This window comes from Lontra canadensis, unplaced genomic scaffold, assembly GCF_010015895.1.
Source record: "Lontra canadensis isolate GAN:19392208 unplaced genomic scaffold, GSC_riverotter_1.0 scaffold105, whole genome shotgun sequence".
Lineage (NCBI taxonomy): Eukaryota > Metazoa > Chordata > Mammalia > Carnivora > Mustelidae > Lontra > Lontra canadensis.
In genome coordinates this window covers 3,264,204-3,286,938 of record NW_022631099.1, presented here as the reverse complement: position 1 = coordinate 3,286,938, position 22,735 = coordinate 3,264,204, and the positions used below count along the sequence as shown (strand labels likewise).

The following is a 22,735-nucleotide window of genomic DNA, read 5'->3' as shown; positions in this document are numbered from 1 at the left end:
ACCAGCAACCACCTCCTTGACTGAGCTCTCACACACCAGGCCACTATCCACCTGCCCTCATCACCCAGGGCCAGGTACCAGACAATTAACGTCAGTCCGTAGGCCTGGAGCCCACTGAAATTATTTTAACTAGCCAATCCTAAGTCTGCTTTCCCTACCTCACCTATTCTTTTTCCACGGGAAACCACAGTAAATGCTTTTGCCCACACTTTCCCCCTTTCCCTCTGCCTCTGAACAATGCATATGCTTCCTCGTGTGCCCCACCCCATCCCACCTCCATAGCGTGGTGTGCCTCCTCTTGGGAACTGTGAGTAACAAACTGTGTTTTCAATGGCAATTGTCTCCTGATCTGTTTGCCTTGCCATATCATATCTATATTCCTGATATCTCAGCTCTTCATAATACTAGATGCTGAGAACTGGGAGATGTACAAGAAGATATTCTGGGTCCCCAAACTGGGTTGCTGAAGGCAGAGAATGGCCAAGCTGTCTTGAGCCAGCTGGTTACTTGCTGAGACCTGAGACTCCCCTCTCACATATTCTGTATGGAGTCAAGAGGAAGAGAGGGAGGATTAAGCCCCACTCTTATCCTGAGGACAGCAAAGGAGGCTGGATATTTCTTTGGGGGAAAGTGAGTCATCAACTTCATATCTGATCAATTGCTAACATGAAAGGGCAAGTCCAAGCTTTGGATCTGCATGACTTCCTTGCAGGGCTCCCTGCTGGCCTTCCCAGAGACCTCCTTGGTGCTGACCCTCTCCTTAAGGAAGGGAGTGGACATAGGGAAGAGAGAACATCATGGTGTTGCTGCTGCCTGCAGACACTTAGAGAAGTCACATGGTTGCCTGGAGCTGACCCCTTGCACATGGGCCTCCATACTGTGCTGGCTGTTGTTATATAGCTCTGGTCAGAGTTAGTGTGACCAGGACTGTGGAAGTAAGGGCAGTGGGAAGTGCTCCAGGTGGGATTTCTAGGCTTATGTACTGCTAATTGGTCCTGCTATTAACACTGTGATGCTGAGCATTCCTCTCTGGGCCTTACTCTTCTCATCTGCAAAATGGACACAGCAGTCTTATTTCCTGACCCACAGGATTCCCGTGAAGATTGACCTCCCCAACCCACAGCAGACATATCTACAAAAAGGGACAAAACAACATAATGAAATTAAACAAACAAAAACTATAGCAGGCGCTATCACTAATGGTGAAATGCTGATAGCTTTCTTTCTGAGATCAGGAAAGAGACAAGGATGCCTGCTATTATTACTTCTTTCCAACACTGTACTGGTAATACTAGCCAGTGCAACAAGGCAAGAAAAAGAAATAAAATGTGTAAGGATTGAAAAAGAAAAAGTAGAACTCTCATTTTTATGGATGAGATAGAATATGGTATATTTTTTAAAAAGCTAAAGAATCTACAGGTAAATTGTTAGAATGAGTGAGTTTGGCAATGTTGCTGAATACAAGGGCATTATACAAAAATCTATATACATTCCACATCTATATTACCAAGTAACAAATCACCCCAAAACCTCATAGCTTAAAATCACAATAATGTTTTATTATCTCTCATGGTTTCTGTACATTTTGGATTCAGGGAGGGATCAGCTAGGGTTTTTCCAGGGTTTTTCATATGGTTGTAGTCAAACAGTAGATGGAACTGGAACAGTAGGGGGGTGATCCAACTGGGGACTGGTGAGTCATCTTACTCTTTGAGTCTCACGTTCTTTGCATATGGATTCTATGTGTAGGTTATTTCAGACTTCTTTAAAGTACAACAACCCCAGACTTCTTACATAGTGGCTTCTGGTTCCAAAGACAAATGTCCAAGAGAAGGAGCCAGGCAGAAGTTGTATCAACTTTTATGACCTAGATTCAGAAGTCATGTGTCATTTCTGCCATATTACATTTGTTGAAAATCATTCACTAAACCCATCCCTTTTATAGGGGAAACTTATTAGACTCCACTCCATGGAAGAGTGAGGGAATTTGTTGATTTGTTTTAAAACTACTGCACTTTATTTACCAAAAACAGAAAAATAAAAAGCTATATAAAGAAACTATTTATAATAATATCAAAGATATAAAACACTCAGGACTAAATCTAATAAAAGACATGTAAAGGCTCTACATAGAAACTTAAAAAAAAAAAAGTGAGGCATGTGGGTGGCTCAGTCGGTTAAATATCCAGCTCTTGATTTCAGCTCAGGTCATGATCTCAGGGTTGTGAGATCAAGCTCTACATCAGGCTCCAGGCTCAGTAGGGAGTCTGCTTGAGATTCTCCTTCTCCCTCTCCCTCTGCCCTCTCTAAATAAATATATAAATCTTAAAAAAGAAAGAAAACTAAAACATTGCTAAGAGAAAATGAAAAATGAAAAAAAATGAAAAAACCTAAACAAATGAAGGGACATACCATGTTTATGGATAGCAAGACTTAATACTGAAAATGTTGATTTTACCCAAATTGATCAAAAGAGTTAATGTGATAGCAACATAGCAATCAACATCCCAGCAGGATTGTGTGTGTGTGTGTGTAAACAGACAAGCTGATTTTAAAATGTCAGTAGAAGTGCAAATATCAAGAATAGCCAAGATAGTCCTGAAGGTAAAAGTGTGTAGATCTATTCTATGGGGCACTTCCTATAAAGCTACAGGAAATCAGACAGTATGATAATGGCATAAGGAGAGAAAAATAGGCTAACGGGACAGACTGGAGAATTCAGAAACAATCCATAGACATATGGATGACTTGATTAATAACAAAGTTAACACTGCAGAGAAGTGAGGGGAAAGGAGTTCTTTTCAATACATAGTGCTGGGTCAGCTGGATGTCCAGATGGAAAAAAAAAGTAGAGGGGCCAATGGGAAATTCCTTCTGATGAGATACGGCAATGTATTTCTAGAAACAATGACTGCTGAAATTTATTTGGAAGTTCTTTCCTTTATGAGCAGTAATTTCCCTCTGCTGTTCCCAGACCTTTAGCAAAAGCCTGTTTCCCACACCAAATCTTGTATTAGTGGGTCTTTATGGTCACAAGCAATGGTCCTAGCTCGCAGTCAGGACCAACAAAGCTCAAGTAGCAGTTGGGAGCTAAATTCCAAGCTGGCTCCTGAGTGGGCAACAGGCTCACTCCCTTTTCTCCAAATAGCATCACATGTCTAGCTGCCATCCAACAATCCCATTCTGACCCACTTCTGCCTCCTGGCCTCCTGGCACTTCCCAGCCAGGCATCCCAGTGTGCCAGACCAGGAACCAGAGGCAGTGGTGCAGTAGTCAGTAGGGGTGAGGGAGTGGGGACTGCTAGTGTAGACAATTCTACAATCCTTAGATGAGAAGGGGAGGAGGAACAGGCCAGCTCCCACAGGTGATGTGAAGAGCTGGGGGGCTTTTTTCTGTGGGAGAAGGACCCTGCTTCAGTCACCTTTCTGTTCCGTTCTCTACTCCAGGAGAAGTTGGGGTAGAGATCGGGGTGGGGTGGGTAGATTCTGGACCCTCAGAACTTCAATTTCCAGGCCCTTTCTATCGCCCTCCCTCTCCCTTTCATTAAAGGGGACAGGGTCCTCTGCCTTCTCCCAGTTGTCTCAGACCTAGATCCTCGGGAGCGGTGGGCCCGCTCACTTGGAGCTTCATTACTGAAGTGACTGTCCTTGCTTCAGTTTCCTCAAACGTAAAGTGAGAGTTTAAGCTCAGCAACTCCCAGAGCCCCTCTCCCAGTGACTATGATCAGGATCAGTGGGACGAGGAGGGAGGGCCCCCTAAGATCAGCCTCAGGCGCTGGGCCGTGGTCCCCCAGGCAAGACAGCACCCATCTTGGAAAGTGTACCTGTCACCGCCTTCCAACCCCGCCCCCACTTCCTAAATATGCCGGGTGGGCAGTGTCCCACTTCTGGGGAGGGCTGTCAGATGGGCTTCTCCTTCCCGCACCCTTGGTGGGGAAGGCGGGACGGAAAAGGGCCGTCTGGACGGGCGCACACCCTTCCCGGATCCCCGGGGGTGCAGAGCCCGGCGAGGGACCTGGCGGCGGCCCACCCCGAAGGATGGGACCCCTCCCCTGGGCCCCGGCCCCCGGCCCTCCGCGGCGCCGGAGGCCGAAACAATAGCGCGGGCGGGCGGGGCGGGGGCGGGGCGCTCTGCCGGGCCCCGCCCCCGGCCCGCCCCCCGCGCTCGCACACCCGCTCGCACACTGGCTCCCACCCGCCGCCCGCCCAGGCACTGCCCGCGGGAGCCGCCGCCGCCGCCGCCGCGCCCGCCATGGACGTCCGCCTGTACCCCTCGGCGCCCGCGGTGGGCGCGCGGCCCGGGGCCGAGCCGGCCGGCCTGGCACACCTGGACTATTACCACTGCGGCAAGGTAGGCGGGGGCCGGGGGTGGGCGCCGAGGCGGGCGCGGCCTGCCCGCGCCTTCGGACCTCGCGCCGCGGCGGGAGCGTCCCGGGCTGGAGTGCGGGGCAGGAATCACCTGGCGGCTCGGGACGGGGCACTCTCGGAGACCCACGGGGGGAGGTGCCGGCGGTGCCAATGTGCGGGGACCCTCACGCGCCAGCCCCGCCGACGGGCACATGCCACTCACATAGATAACCTCGCCGTTACACTCATGCCCCGAGTTATTCCGTTCACAGGCAGAAGTCACCTCGACAGTCACTCTCACGATGACACAGTGACACGCTAGCCCACGTCCCCCTGACAGCCTCACATTCATTCTCAGGCTGACACACAGTGACCCACTGTCACTCACATAGGCAGCCAAGCACCTACTTACGCTGTCTTACCGTCCCACACAAGTCACCCTAACAGTCATTTATACACAATGACATGGAGTCACTCGCCCACGTACACTGTCACATCGCCACATACAAGTCACCCATTCACACAGTACGAGGCCACACACCCCGTTACATGTCCCCATCGCCTGTCACACCCAGTCACAGCTGGGGACAGTCACACAAAGAAGTTGCTCCGACAGTCAAACGCTCCCACTCACAGTCACACGGGCGCACACTGTCACGCACAGCCACCCATGCACGGTAGACCTGAGACACACTCATCACCTGGTCGTCACACAGCCGCATGCGGTCACGCCCAGCCCCCGCGCCGCCCCAGCCCTCACCCCGGTCACCAACTCGCGCGTCCGGGCTTTAACTTCCAGGCGCCGAGGCGCACTAACTGGCCGTTCACTAATTGGCGGTCACTGCCAGGCGGGGCCTGGGATTCCGAGCTGGCAATGGACAGTCGAAGCCTGACCCCTCCTGGGAACGGTGAGCGGGAGTCCGTCCAGGTCCCTCCAGGGACAACCCCCCCCCGCCCGCCTTTTCCGAGATCACAGCCCGCAGCCAGGTCCCCGCTGCTCTGCCAGGCGCGTACTCCCGATGGAAGCTCGCGTGCCCGGCATCCCGACTGGGGGGCGTCCGACCCCCGCTCCCCACGCCCAGGCTGGCCCGGGACGTTTAGGGGCAGCTGCACCATCCGCGTCTCTTCCCTCGATGGAGGGGGGAACTTTCAAACTTAGTTAGAGAGCCAGATGGTGGGTGCGTCCGGCGGTCGGCGCGTCCGGCGGTCGGCGCGTCGGTCCGCGGCAGGCGGGAGCCCAGCGCGGCTTTTCGTCACTCGGAGCCCGGATTGAACGGCGCGCGTGGGTTTCCCCGGGGCCCTGGCGCAGACGCGCGGGCTCGGTGGCGCTGCGTGGTGAGTGAGCGTCGGGTGGTTGGATGGGCGGCCCTCGGGGTCTCAACCTTACCCCACCCACCGGCTTTACTGTAGTCCCTTGCTGTGTGGATGCTGCGGGAAGGGGGCGTCCCCGCGCCAAACGCGGGGCGTAGGGGCTGGGCCTCCCTGAGTGCGTCCCCAGGCCCTGGTGAGCGGCTTCTAGGGTCACAGGGCAAAGCCCTCCGCAGTTTCCCCCGGGTGGGGAGTGGGATCCTGGGCCAGTAGACCCTGACGGCTTCGGGGCGAGGTGGGCGGCGAGTGAGGTCTCGCAGCGGGTGGATGTGATTATCTTTGTTCGGTGACCGGCAAAGTTAGAAGCTGAAGAAGGGGATGGTGTCCTGAAGAGACGGCCGGTTCTCGGGCTATTTCCAGTCTGATGGAGGGAAAATTGATTAAAGTAGCAGGTGGAGTCTTGAGAGAGGAGAAGACCTTTGGGTGCCCAGGGCAGCTGGACTGTTTTCTGCCCTTGGCTTTATTTTTTTGAATATTAAGTTGGCAAGGTTCCAGCCTCTGGTTTGGGGATGTGCGTGGGGATCCGGGATTTCTGACTCAGTTGGGGGGGGTGTGGCCTTTAGCCCAGAGTGCTCCTTTTGCGGGTGATGTTTCTGTAAACCCCACCAGAGTGGGGTGGTCCCACCTGAGAGATTTCTGGGGGTGGGGTGGGGGGATGGTCACCCAGCTGAGGTCCCTGCCTTTATTCTGAAGCTCTGTAAAGCTCTGACTCAGCACCAAGGACTAGTGTGAAACCTGGCCAGGGAGGGAACCACTCAGGGAATGAGAAGCTGGTGTTTCTGGTTTCTGTCTGTGATCTAGGACCCCTGACCCAGAGCCAAGGGTGTGTCCAGGTGGGCCACCAAGGTAGGTGAGAGAAAGGTCTGACCTTGCCCTTGGGTGTGATACCTGCTTCTTAATCTTCAGGCTTGTGGCAGGATGAGGTAGGGGAAGTCACTTGGCTCAGCTAGGAGTGGGTCACATGCCTCTTGGTAGCAGATCCCAAGTGGGCAGTCATCTTTAGTGCTGGTGGTTGGGAGGTAGGGTGCATTGTGACCAGGGTCTGATGGTGAGGGACTGGGGAGGGAAATGCCCAGGCTCCATTCTTACAAGTGATCACTGTCAGAACTGGAGCAGAAACTGAGGTCTGAGGACGGCCATGACCACACTCGGGACCAGGACACAGCCTGCACACTGGAGGATTGGTCCTTGCAGTGCACACAAGAGGCTTGCCCCCACAGGGACCTAGGCCTGAGAAACACAAGGGCAAACATTTGCCCAAGTGATCCCGGACAACTATGGAACAGCTGACCCGGAAGGGTCCTCGGCAACTGTTCCCTTGGTGACTGTCCCCTTATTGATACTTTACACAGAGATTCCAGCCACTTTAAACCAAAGTCATGAGCAGTGGCTGTTCTTTTGGTATCTTTTGTTTGAGAAAATACATAACTGCAAAAGCTGCTATGGTTTCATTTTTGCTTTGAAATAGATGTTATTTTATTAATCACAGTAACTATTAACATGCATTTGAAAAGTAGCTTACCAGATACGTGGCAGGCATATTGCTCATTTCATGTAGCAACAGTGCCACAGTGAGGATAGGAGCTTGTGGCCCTGGGACTCCCAGGATCTGTGGCCCCATGCTGGGAACCACTGATCCTCTCCTTCTTCCTCGATTCCCAGAAGGGGAAACGGAGTCACCGGATAGTGAACTTACAGCTTCCATCGCATGTGAAGAGCAGAGTTGAGGCCTGAACCCAAGTTTCTTGACTCCTAGCTTGACACTTTAGGTGCCCTCCCCTCAAGTCTCTATCATGGTTTAAGGACTAGGGAGAGAATGTGACACTCTTCCTTGGGTATCTGTGAAGTCCCTTCATTCAGACTTTGGCAAGGCACTTACCAGGCTCAGGGCATTGCCTGGGGTCCCCCACTCCACTATGGCAGGCTAGTGGAAACTGGCCATTGGAACCGGGCAAACTTGGGTTCAAATCACCAGTTGTGGCTTTGTAATCTAGGGCAAATGATAGCAACTCATTTTTTACTGAGATATGATTGACACAAAATAAAGTGCAAATTTCAGGTGCATAGTTCCATGAGTTTTGACAAATATGAACACCTGGGTAACCACCATCCCAATCCAGATTTTGCTCATTTTCCATACCCCAGAAAGTTCCCTCATACTCCTTTCCAGCCCACAGTCTCCTTTCCCGCCTCGACAGGAAACGACTTATCTGATTTCTATTATCAATGCTTTATGTTCAGTTTCAGTGTACCAAGTATACTTAAGTTCTAGAATTTCATATGCAGCATATACATCCTTGCATCTGGTTTCATTTTGCTCAAAGTATCAAGATTAATCTGTATTGTGTATATCCATAGTTCTGTTTTATTGCTAAGTAATATTACCCGGTATAAATGTAGCTCAATTGGTTTATCTGCTCACTTGCCAATGGATGTTTGGGTTTGTTTGCAGGTCAGGGCCATTACAAACAAAGCCTCTGTGAACATTTTTATACAAGTCTTTTCATGAGAATTTGCATGTCTAATGAGCTCCTGGGTGATGCTGCCGGCGGTCCAGCGACCACACTGTGTAGCAGTGGTTTGGTTGTTTGTGTACAGGTTTCTGTGGGCTCCCAGCATCTGGCACAGTGCCTGACCCACAACTACTCAGGAAATGAGTGCGTGGGTAAGTGATGCAACTCCCCACCCACACAGCTCTGGGCACAGCATCTTGTATCTTGATGGGGTCAACACAAGCCCGGCTAGTGAATGATCGGTGTCTCCTTGGGACGAAAATCCAAGGGGTGGGAGGTGCTGTCCCCACCTCACCTCTACTTAACATTTATGAGGCCTGCTTAGCATTTCTGGTGGCTGAGGTCCCCACTGCTTCTTTCTGCAGGGACACAGGTGGCTGTGGATGGGACCCGTGGGTGGACCTGGGCCAGGTGAGCTCTGAGCTGAGATGGCTGGTTCTGGGGACTCTGGAGGATGGGAGGCAGCTCTTCTTTACTTTCTGTCTAAATGTGTTTCCCCATAGCCCCTCCCCTAGTCTGTCCTGAGGGTCCTTATGGCCAAACTTCTGTACCTTATGCATGTCAGGAGCCACAGCCCGGGCCTGGCACTGCTGCCCCCAGTCTGCTGGGTGACGTTGAGCGTGACTGTGACCTTCTCTGGGCCTCTGTTTCCCTCTTGGCAAAGGGAAAGCAAATCAGTGAACATCAGTCTAGTGAGATGGCGAGCTGTGGTAAGGAGAAGTAATGAATGAAGCCTGGGCATGTCCTTTATAATTGTAAAGTGTAGTACCCCCAGGAAGGATGAGGGTGCTATTTTCAGAGGAGATGTGCCCTCCTATGCTTCAGAGGGCAGGAACCACGGTGCCTACCTTTGCTTTTGTATTCCCAGAGCTGGCCTGGCACATAGTACTCAATAAATATTTGCTGAATGAACGAATGCATTAATGAATTCAGGGCTTGCCAGTTTCCCTCTGTAGCTTGAGGAACTAAGCATCTCTTTGGCTCTTTTAAGATATCAGTGAGCACATCAAATCCAGGGCAGAGCAGGGGCCAAGAGTCTCTTGGCTGACCTGTCATTCCTAGAGGAGCTTGCCCAAGTAGGACCAGAGGACAGAGCCCAGCACAGAGAGCAGTCAGAAAGCCTGGAAGAGCAGCTGAGTCCTTGCCTACAGGACGAGGAATCCCCTTGCAGGACTGCCAGCCCTGTGTGATTCCATAGGGCCAGCTGTTTTGCCTCTCTCATTTCCTAGAACTAGTTGCAAGATGTGAAGGCAGTGTAAGTTCTGGAACCTGGCAGAACCAGGTTTGCATACTGCCTTCACCATCATCAGCACAGGCAAGTTATTTAACTTCCCTGTGCTTCCGTCTCCCCATCTGCAAAATGGGTACAGCAACACCTCCCCTGTGGGGTTGCCTTGAGGTTGGAAATCATGCATATACCGCATGTGGCCCCAGCAGGAAACGCTTTCATTTCTACTCATGAAGAGCTGCACAATTGAAAGTTATGAGGCGGGGGAACCTGTTTCAGCCCTGGATGCTGGAGGACTGACTGTCCCAGCTGCTGCAGGAGAAGGGTCCTCCCAACAGCAGGTGTTTCCGTGCCTTGGTCTCTGGATCTGATTTCTTCTGCATTCGGTTGGAAGCAGTCTCCACTTGGCCCGTCCAGCCTAATGAATTAACAGAGAGCTGCTCATTTCCTTGGCGTCTATTTCCTTCTTGAATCTGTGTGGGAGGGGAGTTGGGTTTATCAGGCAGAGGAGACTGTTTCAAATTGCAGCCGCACCATTCGCTGGAGTGGGCTGCTGACCTGGTGCACATCATTTAACCGCTCCACACCTCAGTCTTCTCATCTGTGCGAGGGGACAGCAATGTCTTCCTCACACTGTTGCTATGAAGCTCTGATGAAAGAAACATTTATGGAAGTTTCCTTTGATCTAGAACAGTGTTTCCCTGCCCCAGCACTGTTCACACTTCAGACCTGATAATTCCTTGTTTTGGGAGGGTGGGTCTGTCCTGTACATCATCTGATGTGTCGTTGCATCCTTGGCCTCTACTGATTAGGTGCCAGGAGAACCTCCTGCCTAGTCCTGACAGCCAAAAACGTCTCCAGACTTTGCCAGGTATCCCCCGGGGGAGCAAAAGCGCCCCTGTTTGAGAACCACTGACCGGGAAAATGTGGTGCAGCTACCCTAGAGAGTCACGGGGATGAGCAGGGCAAAGCTTTAGAATTGTGCTACCTGTTCAATATTTTGGTCCTGCGTCTCCCTGTCAGTAAATTCTGCATCCACGTGGTTGGCAGTCATCCTATTTACATGGACCAAAAACCTGCACAGTGATTTTTCAGTGTGGTTTGGGAGCAGCCATAAAAACATATGGTAAGTAATTATTAACTTAATGAGTCGTGGTAAATTGTAATTTTATCTCTTAGCGAAAACATGCTGTATAACACGGGATAATAAATTTTGATCAATTATCCTGATGCTTCAACTTGCTACAGTAGAACAGCAAACTTCTGGCACCTTCTAGAATGAGCAACAAGCCTGGGGTTTTCCAATATGTAATTACCCGTTTACTGCTGGGCTTCTCAGATGTTCAGCAGCTTCTGATTGAGTTCCTACTCTGTGCCAGGGGACCCAGCCTTGTCCTGAAGGCTCAGTCACTCAACGGGAAACTTTACGAGATGGAAGGCTGTGTGGGTTTGTAACGTGGCTGAAAATGCAGAGTCATAATTAAATATCTAATTGTCTGGGGCAGTGCCAGGGGTGCAGAAGGGCCTCACATGGCAGAGTCTTAAAGGAAACGCCGGCAGGCTCTGTGGGAGCATGTAGAATTCCTGGAAGGGTGTCCTAGGTAGAGGGAAGAGCTACTACAGGGGCACCTGGAGGGTGGTTTGTGGGTATGGCCAGCCTAAGGCAGGGAGGCTTGCCTACAGGGGAGCTGGGACACCAGCAGAGATTGTCATAAGGAATGTCCCATCCCAGCTGGCCTGGTTGTAAGTAGAGGAGTGCCTTGGAGCCAGAGGTGTGGAGCCAGAGTATGGAATGTCTCATGTTGCTGGATCATCAGACTTTTGTCCGCAGCTGTCTCTTGGTCTTCTGCTGCTGGAAAAGTTTAATGTCTTGTGTTTGATTTCACCCAGTAGTCAGGGATGCTTTGCTTCTCAACCTTCAGAATCACCTGGAGGGCAATTGAAACACAGATCACCGGGTGCCCCTCTCAGAAGTTCTGACTCAGTAGGTCTAGGGAAGGGCTGAAAAGGCGCAGTGATAATAAGTGATGCTGATGTTGTTGGCCTGGGAAGTACACTTAGGAGAACATGGCTCTAGACTGTGATGTGGGAAGGTTTCCCCCCCTTGGCTTTGGACAACGGGGATGTGTTGCTGGCCTAGGCCATGTAGCCTTGGCTCAGACATGGTCAGATATCCCAGAGACCCCTGAGTTCTTCAGCCCCCATATAGGTTATGGGGAGAGTGTCTTCTACCTTGGAGACAGTCTTACATTGGCTTCCTTGGAAACAGACTCTAAGATGGAGAATTGCCTGTGGAAGGTTTATTTGGGAGGAAGTTCCCAGGAAGTATACCTGGAAGGGAGTAAGGGATGCAGCATTGGGTGGGGGGAGAAGCTGGCCTGGAACATGGTCACTTCAGAGTTGTCCCAAACTGGGGCGAGGGAACTGCTTGTGCGTCTTGGTTCTCGCGACATGCAGTCATTGGCATCAGTGCAACTCCTTGTCCCAGGTAGCTCCCTGTGGCAGAGAAGTTCTCAGTGCAGGGGAACAGCTGTGACATTCCTGGCATCTGGGGATGAATGCATAGGAAGGGGAGCACCAAAGTGCCTCTTTCAGAGGCATCTTAGGGAGAAAACTTCCTCCTCTTGGGTCCCAGGAAGTCAAGGGCCAGCATCTTGATGATTTTTAAAGACTCTGAGTCACTTGCTGAGGATTCATCCTTATCTCATGATGGGAATGAGCGCTGTAGGATAATTGCTTCTTAGGTCAGAATGAAGAAAAATGATAATTGATGGAATTTTCTGTGGCCGAGGAATTTCTCTTGAGATGTCATGCACTTTCTTGTGTGGTGGGGAGGACTCCACACTGATTTCTGAGAAGCTTCTGGGCCGTGCCTAAGTGAGTTAGCTCTGGGTAAGGGACCATGGCTTTCTCCTTGGGCTGGAGTCCCGCCACAGCTTCAACAAGAGGCCCTTCACCTGGTCCCTGCCTCAGTGTTGGCCATTGTCCATGCCTGTCCTATCCGCATAGTCTTCAATGGCTCCCAGGAAGCTTGGAGGTAAATGAGTAGGTCCCTTGTAACTATATCATAAGATACCATGCATGTCTTTCGCTTGTTAACTTCCAATTTCATTTCAGTCTTCTGTCATTTTCCCAATTTATCTTGAGTCCTGCCATATTTTTTTTGAAATTTGTTTTTATTCTTTGTAAGGTACACAGAAATATAGTAGGATATAAAGGAAAACGTGGAGGGCCCATTCATTCTCATTTCCTCTCCCCACTGCCCTCAAGCCCCTCTCCCAAGGGCTAACCCCGGAAGGGAGTTGGGTGACATACTTCTAGTCATAACCATTCTTTAGTTCATATCCAGTAAGTTTATTGTCACCTTTTCATTTCCCAGAATTTTGTATTGTTTCTTGATTGATCTTGTATCAGAGTATCCTATTCCTTTTTTCTTAAGTATATGTGAATATCTTGAGTTTTTTTAAGATTATAATACAGAAGATAAAAAGTTATCTTCTGTTTCCTGCATTAGCTCTTTTCTTGGTAGTTAGTTCTGTTCACATTAGGCCTCTTTTTATGCTGATATTTTCTACAAATGCCTGGTGACTCATGACTGACATTTACTTGTAAACAGAGGTCTAGACTGATCTGCTCTGTAGTTGTGAGTTTCCTCAATGCCTGCGAGATCCATGATTCTGTGGATAAGCAATGTGAATGTTGATTTTGGGTGCCCTGGGTATGGTTTGTGGGAGGACACTTGAAGCTGGGGACTTCTCTTAGTGCAGGGAACAGACAAGCTCACTTGAGGCTGGAGTATCTGTTTCTCAGGTAGACCAGCAATCACCCAAGGGCACTTTGTTTTTCTTGCCTCGTGGCTAACGACAGGGGGGAGTCCCTGAGGCACATCTCTCATTTAATTGGAGTTCTTCTCCCTGGCTTTAGCCTGGAGGCAGATCCAACAGTCAGCTTCTCCAAGGTCTGTAGGCTAGCACAAAAGTCCAGTCATGTCCCTGGCCCAGGGCTTCCTGCTGCCTGCCTTTGGGGATGTTCTGGGGTTCAGTTAGGATAATAGCTTTTCCAGAGGTCTTGTGTTGGGGTGCTGGTGCCTTGGAGGTGATAGGCTTCTTTGTCAGTCTGACTGCTTACTTCCAAGCACTCTTAGTATTTCCAATCTCCAGACCTTTCTTGTGTTCTAATGTTTTTGTTTTTGTTTTTGTTTTTTTTGGAGTTATTCTATTTTAATCCATCTATCTATCTGAATTATTAATATATATATGTGTATATATATACACACACACATATATATATTAATATGTGTATATATATACACATATATATGTGTGTGTGTATATATATATATATATTCTGTTGTGTATCTTTTTTCTTTCCATTCTAGCATTGTTTAGAAGAGAGGAGAGGCAAAAAGTGTATGTCTATCTGCCATCTTGAACAAAAAGTCCCCTCTCGCTGATTTTTATTTTTAAATTTTGTGCCATTTTATGGAGAAAAGTAGAGTGGAAATAAGCACAAATTTATTTGCTGTGCATTTACCCATCTTAGGCTCATTCTCATATCATCTCATTAGGTCTTTATAAAAACTCTGCCAGGCACACATGTCCCCATTTTGTAGGTGAGAAAACTGAGGTCCAAGGAGGTCATGTTACAAAAGGTAGCAGAGAAACTGGTTGGCTGAACCGGAGTTGAGAGTGCTCTCTCTGCTCCTCTCTCCTGCAGGCTTTGTGGTGTCAGGCGGAGCTCCCAGCCTCTGCAGGGTTGGAAGAGGGGATCAACTTGCCCCTTGGTTTTACTCTTAATGTATTGGCTCTTCTTCGGGCCAGGGGATTCCCAGCTGGGCCTTCTGCCTTGGTTTTCAACTTTAAACATCACTTGGTAATAGAATGCCTTCGTATTACAGCTAATTAAAACGTGCTTATCTTGAAGTTGGGCCTAATTTGCAGGGATGATTTAGAAACTTGTTGGAAATGAATCCAACTCAGTAGTATAACCCAGGGTCAATCTCATGCATAAATTTTATTGTTCCATTTTGCTGTTTTGACTTAAACGGAGCTTGATAATGTGTAATATGGACCCTGGGCCTTTTGTTGCTCATTTACTTCGCGAATATTTACTGAGTGCCTTGTGGGTGCTACCTACACTATTTAAGGAGGTCCTTTCACCCCAACCCCCATGCCTTTTTCTATTCTGTACATTCTGCTGAGCTGTAAGTGAATTGTTTTGCAAAACCAGATAGTGGATTCAAGTGTGATTTTGAGTTCAGTGCAAGTGCCTGGCTTCGTATCCTGCCACTTACAAGCTGTGTGACTTTGGATCTACCATTTAACTTCTCTGATCTCCAGTGTTCTCACATAACCACAGCTGCATCCCAGGTTTGTGGTGAGGCCTTGGGAGATCATGTACATCATGCCCTCCCTCACTTCTACGGCCAGCTGCTGTTCAAGTCACCTGGGCCCTCTGTAGGATAGCGAACACAGGCTCCTTCCCAGGTTTTTTTTTTGTGTTTTATAAATGGTACAAATAGTAGAGTCTCAGGAGCTTCCCAGTTCAGAATAGGTGGTGGTTTTGGTTGGGATGGTTTCTTTTCTCTCCGGATCAGTTCCCTTCTTTCTCATTGTTCTCCCACAGGGACTCTGTGAGGTTCAGTTAAACATTCAGACTCACAGGACACACATGGGCCACACTTGGTCCCTGTGTCGTTGACAGAGGTGGGCGGGACCCAGCACGTGTCAGCAGGGCACAGGATCTGCTCCTCCGCAGGAGTAGTTCCAGCCACAGCCCCTGCTTCGGTCCACAGAGGTGGCCGCCAGCTCTTCTCTTGGCTACCCAGCACCCCCGCAGACTGTAGTGTAGGTGCAAGGGAATGAGCCCCACGATGGGTGGTTTTGGAAGTCATCCTGGCTCAGAAGCCTTATTCCCCAAAGGACCCATAACTCCTGTAACAGCTCTTCCTTCCAGGGTTTCTTGCCGGGGGCCTATCAGTTGTAAGAGTCACTACACTCAGGAAAATCTAAAGTTCGGTTTCTTTATCAGATATTTATAATTTATTTATAGTTACTTCTAGTCCAGATGCAGCTTACCAGTCAGGGGTCATTTTTACCATAAACAGAGTTGCCTAGTAACGTAGTTAACATCTTACCTTCATCAGGTTTCCAGGGGAGTTATGCTAGACAATTAACAAAGGTGAAATTCTCTTGCAGAGAGGAAAAGGAGTTACTTAACCCTTTACCCCCATAGACAACGTCCTGCTTTCCCCAGAGAAGTGGTGCTTTTCAGGATCTTTTTGGAGGGATGAAGGAAGTCCTCCATACGGTCGGAATATATTCCATGCTTGTTTATGTTTTCTGATTGATCTGCGTGAGACACCGACATAAACTCTGGCCAAGAGATATGCTGTGGAGTCACATCGGCTTGGGGTCAAATGCCGGCTTTGCACCTTACAAAGAGTGCATTCATTCCTTCAGCCAAGCAAAGAACGTTCTCTGCCTGCTGTATGCAGCGCTGTGTGGTGGATGCCAGGCAGGAACAGGTGTTTAAGACCTGGTCCTTGCCCACGAGGAGCCACAATATTATTAGAGAGATAGGAGAAAATAAGGAACTCCAAATGGGTATGGGATTACCAGGCCAGGCTGGCATAGTCAAGGAAGCCTTCCCAGAGGAGGCTTGAAGATGAATTGGCCAGGTGAGGAAGGTAGAGAAAAGCATTCCAGGTAGAAGGGACAGCATGTACAAAGGCATAGGAGGGGACCAGAGTGTCAAGAGATGAAGCTAGAAAGGGGAGCAAGGGCATTTGGAAAGCTACTTAATACCTCTGGCCCCCTGTTTCCTCATCTACAAAACAGGGTTACCAGTGTTTACCTGCTTATGAAATTAAATGAGATAATAATGTATGTTTAAGCACCTGGGAGAGTTAATTATAATATCGGTAATTATAATTCCTTTCCAAATCTGTCTGTGGATGCCTAAGAGCCAAACTTTGCCCTTAAATGAGAGACAGGAGACAAGGAGTGAAAACAAACACACACACTGGAGGGCTTGGCCACCCACCTGTGCGAGGCAGGCGTTTCCTCCAGTGGCTCTTCTGTTTGTTGCCTTCCCTCTTTTTTCGGTTGAAGCACTCAATGTTTGCACTCTGTCTCAGATTATGTCTTACAGTATCAGTGAAGCACATAATTGTGTTTTCCTAATGGCTCGACATTAACAATAAGCCACGACCCTGTTGAGGCGTTCTCTGGGACAATTTTCCATCTGCCAACAGCCTTGTGCCTATCCGATGCTCTGTCAACACATCCTGTCATTTGCTGCTTTGTCTTGCTTTCCTGAAAGGCGGCCACCTCCCACATGCCAGCTGGGGATGCTTAGCTTTTGGGGACATTTACTATCCAGTGGCTGCAAGTCATATACCGGGATGAGCCAAGGAGCTGGCCGGGCCACGATCAAGATCTTTCTGATGTGTAAGTTGCTTCCTGTCATTTCCCAGGAGCAAAAACCACTCAATGGCTCTCTGTTATGGCTTGGAGAACTCTTACCAACCTAAATCAGACCTCTGCTTAAAACCTTCCAGTGGCTTTCCCTGGTGTGTAGATAACATCAAATGCCTTTTCTGGTCCCTAAATCCTGCTGTGATCTAGCCCCTGCCTGCTTTTCCAGTCTTACTCCCAGCTGCTCTGTCTGAGGCACCCGGCTCCCTGCTGGGGATATGGCAAAGCCAGCCTCTCCCTCCTTGACCCCATTCTGGCCACTCTGGCCTTCTTCCTGTTTTCTAACCCCCTCCCCTCCCCAGTCTCCCCTACCATGATGTTTTTAGGCTGAGGGGCTTTGAGTGAGCTATTCCCTTTGTCTGGAATATTTTTCCCTTCCTTCTCCACACGGCTGGCTCCTGCTCATTTTTCTGTGCCTTCTCAAAGACTCCTACCTCCTAATCACTGCGCTTATCCCATTATTCTCCGTCACAACCTCTAGTGTTTTTTCCCCCCATTGCTCGATGCATCTATGTGACGACTTGAGTGTCTGTTCCACCTTTCAGACCACTGGGGCTCATGTTTGTTTTCTTTACCACTGAGTCCCCAGCACCTTAGTGTGGTGTCTCTGTAGTAGGTGTTCGCTAAAAAGATGTTGAAAGAATGAATGAATCAGTGTGGAGGTTATATTTTCCAGAGATGGCTACTGTAACGTATCCTAGGCTGTGTTTCTGAGAGTAAATCACGTTGTCTCTGGGCCTACCTTGTCTTATTTGTACATTGTCGTCAGGACGATTAACCATACAAATGTGAGAGGCGGTGTCTGGTGCCTGCAAGTGTCTTGTTCTTACATTTTTATTTACTTATTTATTTAAGTAATCTCTACAGCCCACATGGGGCTTGAACTCACGACCCCATGATCAGGAGTTGTGTGCTCTATGGACTGAGCCAGCCAGGTGCCCCAGGCCTGCAGGTGTTAACAAATCTGAATTTCTGTTGTAATCACATGTCACCATCACCTGCAGCTGAGCCCAACGAGGAGCGCTGAAGTGGATTTTAATTGGCGTTTGGCTTCTGGGGCAAGGGCTGGCAGACCTCAGCCCCCTGTTTTGTCCACCTCCCATCTCCCTGCTGGTGGTGACCTTGCTGTTTTCAGGAGGGAGGTGTCGCTCTCAGTTGCCTGTGTTGGGGTATCTGGGGCACAGTCGGTCTGGCCTTCAGAGATAACAACATCTCCAGCCTGTGGGAACATTTCTGTTGAGCAAGCAGGATTTTTCTGGTGACTTCTGTCCCAGAGTTATTACCCCTTTCTTTGTATTAAACTGTAAATTATGAAGATTATGTTACTTGCCAAAAAGTTTAGAGAATGGGGGAGAGCCCCTGCCACTCTTCCACTATGCAGACTCAAGAACAGTGTTGATTTGGGTACTTTTCTTTCTAAAGATTCAGTGCTGCAAACTGTTTACCCCACCTGGGTCCCCCAGAAACCCCTTACCCGTCTTGTCTTTTCTCTTCTCACAGTGTATAATAGGCCCGTTCCTTATGTTTACTGTTCATGCCCCACCCCTGTCACTAGATTACCGGGAAGGCAGAGGTCGATGGGAGAACCATGTGCTGCTCTACATCTGGTTTGAGCATTGCCCCCTACCTGGCAGACTCCGACACACGAGGCTTTTAACTCTCTCCTCCAGTGCCACCCCCTTGGCGAGGCCTTTGCTGCTGTCCCCTCCGCTGCTGTCATTGCCCCTCCAGCACCTGGATCATCTCAGGCTCCCTGGGAGCTGCGGGGCTCTCTGTCCCTGGGAGGCCTTGAAGGCCGTGTCCAGGAGCTTGGCTTTTGTCCCAAGGGCCGTGGGAGCATTTTTAGAAGAATCTTGGCGACTGTCTTGGGGGAAAACATTGGATGGGGGGCAACAGTGGGTGCAGAAGGACAGACGGAGGTGATGATATGGCTTAGGAGAGAATCCATGATGGCTTGCTGTCCTGTCCAACACGATAGCCACTAGCCACGTGTGGCTATTTCAATTTAATATCAAGCCAAATAAAACTTAAATCCTCAGTCACACTAGCCATATTTCCAGCCCTCTACAGCCACTGGGCTGTGCAGATAAAGAACATTCCCACCATTGTGGAAAGATCCAGGCTGCTGGCTACGGGCCAAGGCAGAACCCCTGGGTCCAAAGGGGTGAGCATTTCTATGGCTCTTGATTCAGGTTGTCTTGCCATTTTCCAGAAGGGTCACCCATGTTCCCCCGCAGCACGAGAAAGTGCCTGTTTTGTCACACCCTCCTGATGTGGCTTATTGTTTTTTGAAGAACCTTCAGTTGTATCTGTGCCTCTTGTCAAACCTGCCTTCACTTAATGTCTAACATGTGGACCATGAGGTCTTTGTGATCAGGGAATTATATGTATATTAATGCAGATTTCAATAAAAAGAGTTATGTTTGCCATTGTGGTACGGCCTGACGCTGTTTAAATGCCTTTGGTAATATCTTCAATCAGATGGCAAATAGAAAACAGGAAAGTTAGTAATAAAAAATGAATTAGGACGATTAGCAAAAGGTGAACCGCTTCCCTCCTTAGGCAACAGGCAGCGTTGACCGAGCTTTGCAGGGTGCTCCTGTCCAAACACACGTCTGGATTATCGCAGTCTCCGGGGCTGGCCCCAGGGTCCGTTCAGCACATAGGACTTGGTTATTGCCTTTAGTTTTGCAAAGGTCATGGACATCCCCGTAGAGGGACTCTGAGGGGCTCACACCAGGATGAGGGACTCCTGCCCTGGGCTGGCTGGAGAGGGGCCTCTGAAGAGGGGTTTCTGACTCAGGGCAGCCAGCAATTTCCTCTTCCAAGGCAGAGACATCTGCATCCTTGCTCCCCCTCCCTATGTCCCTCGGGGCCCTGGAGAATTCTAACCACCCCTCTTTCTAGCATCTTCTCAAGGCGTGCCCTTGGGGAACCCCTGTCTGGTGTTGGGGGTAGAGTCTCCTCAAGAAGGGGTAGAGGCAAAGGCTTTAATTGACTAATGTGGATGCCAGACTAGTTCCAAAGAGAAGCAGAATTCTGGTGACCAAGTAAGGTGTGTGGGGTTGGAGCTCAAGCCAGAAGGACATGGAATTTGCCCTCACCAGAGCATGGGCCACGGGGATGACACACCGGTGGCTGGGGTGCTGGCTCGCCTCTGCAGTGAATAATCAAGGTTGGATAATGCCCACATTAGCTGTAAGATTGCTGCTACAGATGGACACATTTTGTTACTGCCATGTTGGCCGGATGGTCCCCACAGTTGGCCGGTGACTACTGACCTTAAGCCAGAGCTTCTCAAATTTTAACGTGCATGCAAATCACACAGGGTCTTGTTAAAATGCAGATTCTGATTCCCAAGACCTGGAATGGGGCCAGAAAGTTTGCAGGTCTAACGAGGTCTGGGAGATGCTGAGCTGCTTGTCAGTGGACCACAATTTGAGAAACGAGGCCTTTGTGTCAGGCTGAGCCTCCTAGAAGCTGAGCCTGAGACAAGGATGCTTGTGAAAGAGTGCTCTCCCGAGAAGGGGCATGGGGGCGCTGGGACAGGGCTTGGGGAGAAGGTGAGCAAGGAGGGGGTCTCGGCCGGAGACCTGCTTCAGCCCGATCCCACCAGGAGCCCAGGAGGGACAGCAGTACTCCAGAGCTGGTCCCACCTTGAAGCCAGGGCTGGGAGTGGCCTTTTGCACACCTTGTCAGTTAGTCACAGGCCATCGGCTTCCTCAGGGAGCTTTCCTCAGGGAATGTTGAGGCGGAGGTGCCATGCTTCCTGTGCTTTTCTCCCATCAGCCAAGGGGATTTCTGCAGAGGAGGGGGCATTAGCACTCACAGCCTGGGGGATGGATGCACAGCCTGGAGAGGGGGATCTGGGTGGGACCCCCTCAGCATCCACACACTGTAGCCTTGTCTGAGAATCGCCTTGAGAATGTGGAAGGGGAGGGAGGACTGTTGACTCTTGTTTGAACTCTGCTGTGTGACCTTGGGTGAGCCACTTCGGCTCTCTGGGCACTCTTGATGCTGCAGCCTCCCATGGTTTTGGTCGTGATTGGTCCTTGGTCCTTATCCCTACGTTGTGATGGAGCCTGCAGGTAGGGATGGGTGGGTAGGTGGTGGTCTGCACAGATAAGACAACTCTTACTTCGAGCCCAAGGAGGGGGAGGAGAGAGGGAGCAGAGAGAAGAGAAGGGATAAAGGGAGGGGGAGGAAGAGACGGGATGAGAGAGAGGGAGAGAAAGGAGAGAGAGAGAAGGAGAGAGAGAGTGGGAGAGAGGGAGACAAAAAGAGAAAGAGGGAGGGAGAGGGAGAGAGAGGGGGGAGGGAGAAGGATAGAGAAGGGGGAGATTCGGACAGAATCCCTGAGACCTGCAGTGTTCCGGGAGGGCTTTCTGGCAGAAGAAGGCATTTAGCCAGGACTTCCAAGAAGGTTTAGGATGGGGACATATAGAGGAGGGGAGAACAGAAGAGCCATTAATTTCGTGTCTTTCATGGGATAGGTGTTTTACTTATTTATTTAATCTTCACAACCACACTTGGAGTAGAAGCTGATCCTGCTGTGCAGATGAACTGAGGTGCCATAAGTCAGGTGACTGGGCCACGGTCACACTGGGACTGGAACGCAAACATATTTGCAAGGGCTCCCATTTTTGACCTCCATGACCTCATCCAGCAGGGGTGTGTGTGGCCAAGGCCAAGGGACGGGTGGTGTGGGGACCTGGGGCATAGCTGTCCGGATGGGTACAGGCTGGTGTGGAAGGGGAGGCAAAGCCTGCAGTTTGGGAAGGGCACTGACTACCAGGCTATGAAGTTTGGGTCCTCTAGTGGGGAGCCCCGGAGGGCTTTGGGGCAGGTGTGATCCCTGTAAGGGGAGTAATCCAGTGTTGCACCCCTCTGCTCTGGGACTCTTCCTGCCCCCACACTGGGGCCTCTTCCCCATATGTCTGTCTTCCCTGATCAGCTTCTTTGGGGGATGGGTGAGAGTGTGTGTGTGTGTGTGTGTGTGTGTGTTGTGTGCACGTGTGCATGCGTGCTAGGGTCGGGGGTTGGAGTCCATCCTGGACCCTTTCTGTAGACCATGTTCTTGGCATTTGGAGTCCTTGGGGCAGAGGGGCTTCTACTTTTGGTGTCAGTGCTTTGTAGCACAGAGGCTCTGGAATCACACTGCTGGCCAGCAACCTAAGTGTAGGTGAGAGCTGGTGGCCTTGCCATCGTGCTGACCCCACCTCGCTGCCTCCCTCCCTCCTGCATGCAGGGGCCGTGGAGGTGAAAGGAGGAAGGGCCACAGACAGGTATCCCAGAGGAAGCTGGCTGGGGGCCTGGGTGTGTCAAGACTTTGAGGCTGAAGATTCTGGTCTGAATCCTCTTCAGCCTTCTCTACTGTCTTCTCCACGGCCCGAGTTTTCTCCCCCAGTCAAAGCTGGCAACATCCAGCTCTTTCTCCTTCTTCAAGTAAACTGCTCTCTTTCTCTCTCTCATGACGTTATGTAAGCCACAGTCCCAACCTGGCACCTGGCACAAGATGCTGATAGCAAACCTGGAAACCGTCACTGCCAAGTGGGGGTGGCGGGGCTAAGAGGGAAATGGGAGAGGTACGCGCGAGCCTGGGGTGGCGAGGGAGGAGGAGCTGCTATTTATTGAATACCTACTATGTGCCAGGTGTCCGCATACTGTTTTCCTCCACCCTCACAATAGTCCTGCAAGTTACATATCATTCTTACCTCGTCACAGACACCTGACACCTGTTCAGGTGACTCCAGAAGCTCAGAGAGGTTGAGAAACTTGTTTAAGGTCACACAGACTGCAGGT

General features: G+C 50.2%; 1 protein-coding gene across 5 annotated transcripts in view; it reads left to right on the top strand.

Moving 5' to 3' along the window:
* The first annotated feature begins 4,209 nt into the window (after window positions 1–4,209).
* The window catches only part of TOX2 (TOX high mobility group box family member 2), a 129,085-nt gene continuing 110,559 nt past the window's right edge, over window positions 4,210–22,735 (top strand). The window contains exon 1 of one of the 5 annotated variants that reach the window (XM_032838567.1): window positions 4,210–4,350. In XM_032838567.1, coding sequence (XP_032694458.1) covers window positions 4,252–4,350 — 99 coding nt within the window. In that variant the 5' untranslated portion in view covers window positions 4,210–4,251. Of the gene's footprint in view, window positions 4,351–5,114; window positions 5,255–5,583; window positions 5,682–22,735 lie in introns of those variants that run through there. The other 4 variants (XM_032838572.1, XM_032838570.1, XM_032838571.1 and 1 more) reach the window with 4 other exon arrangements.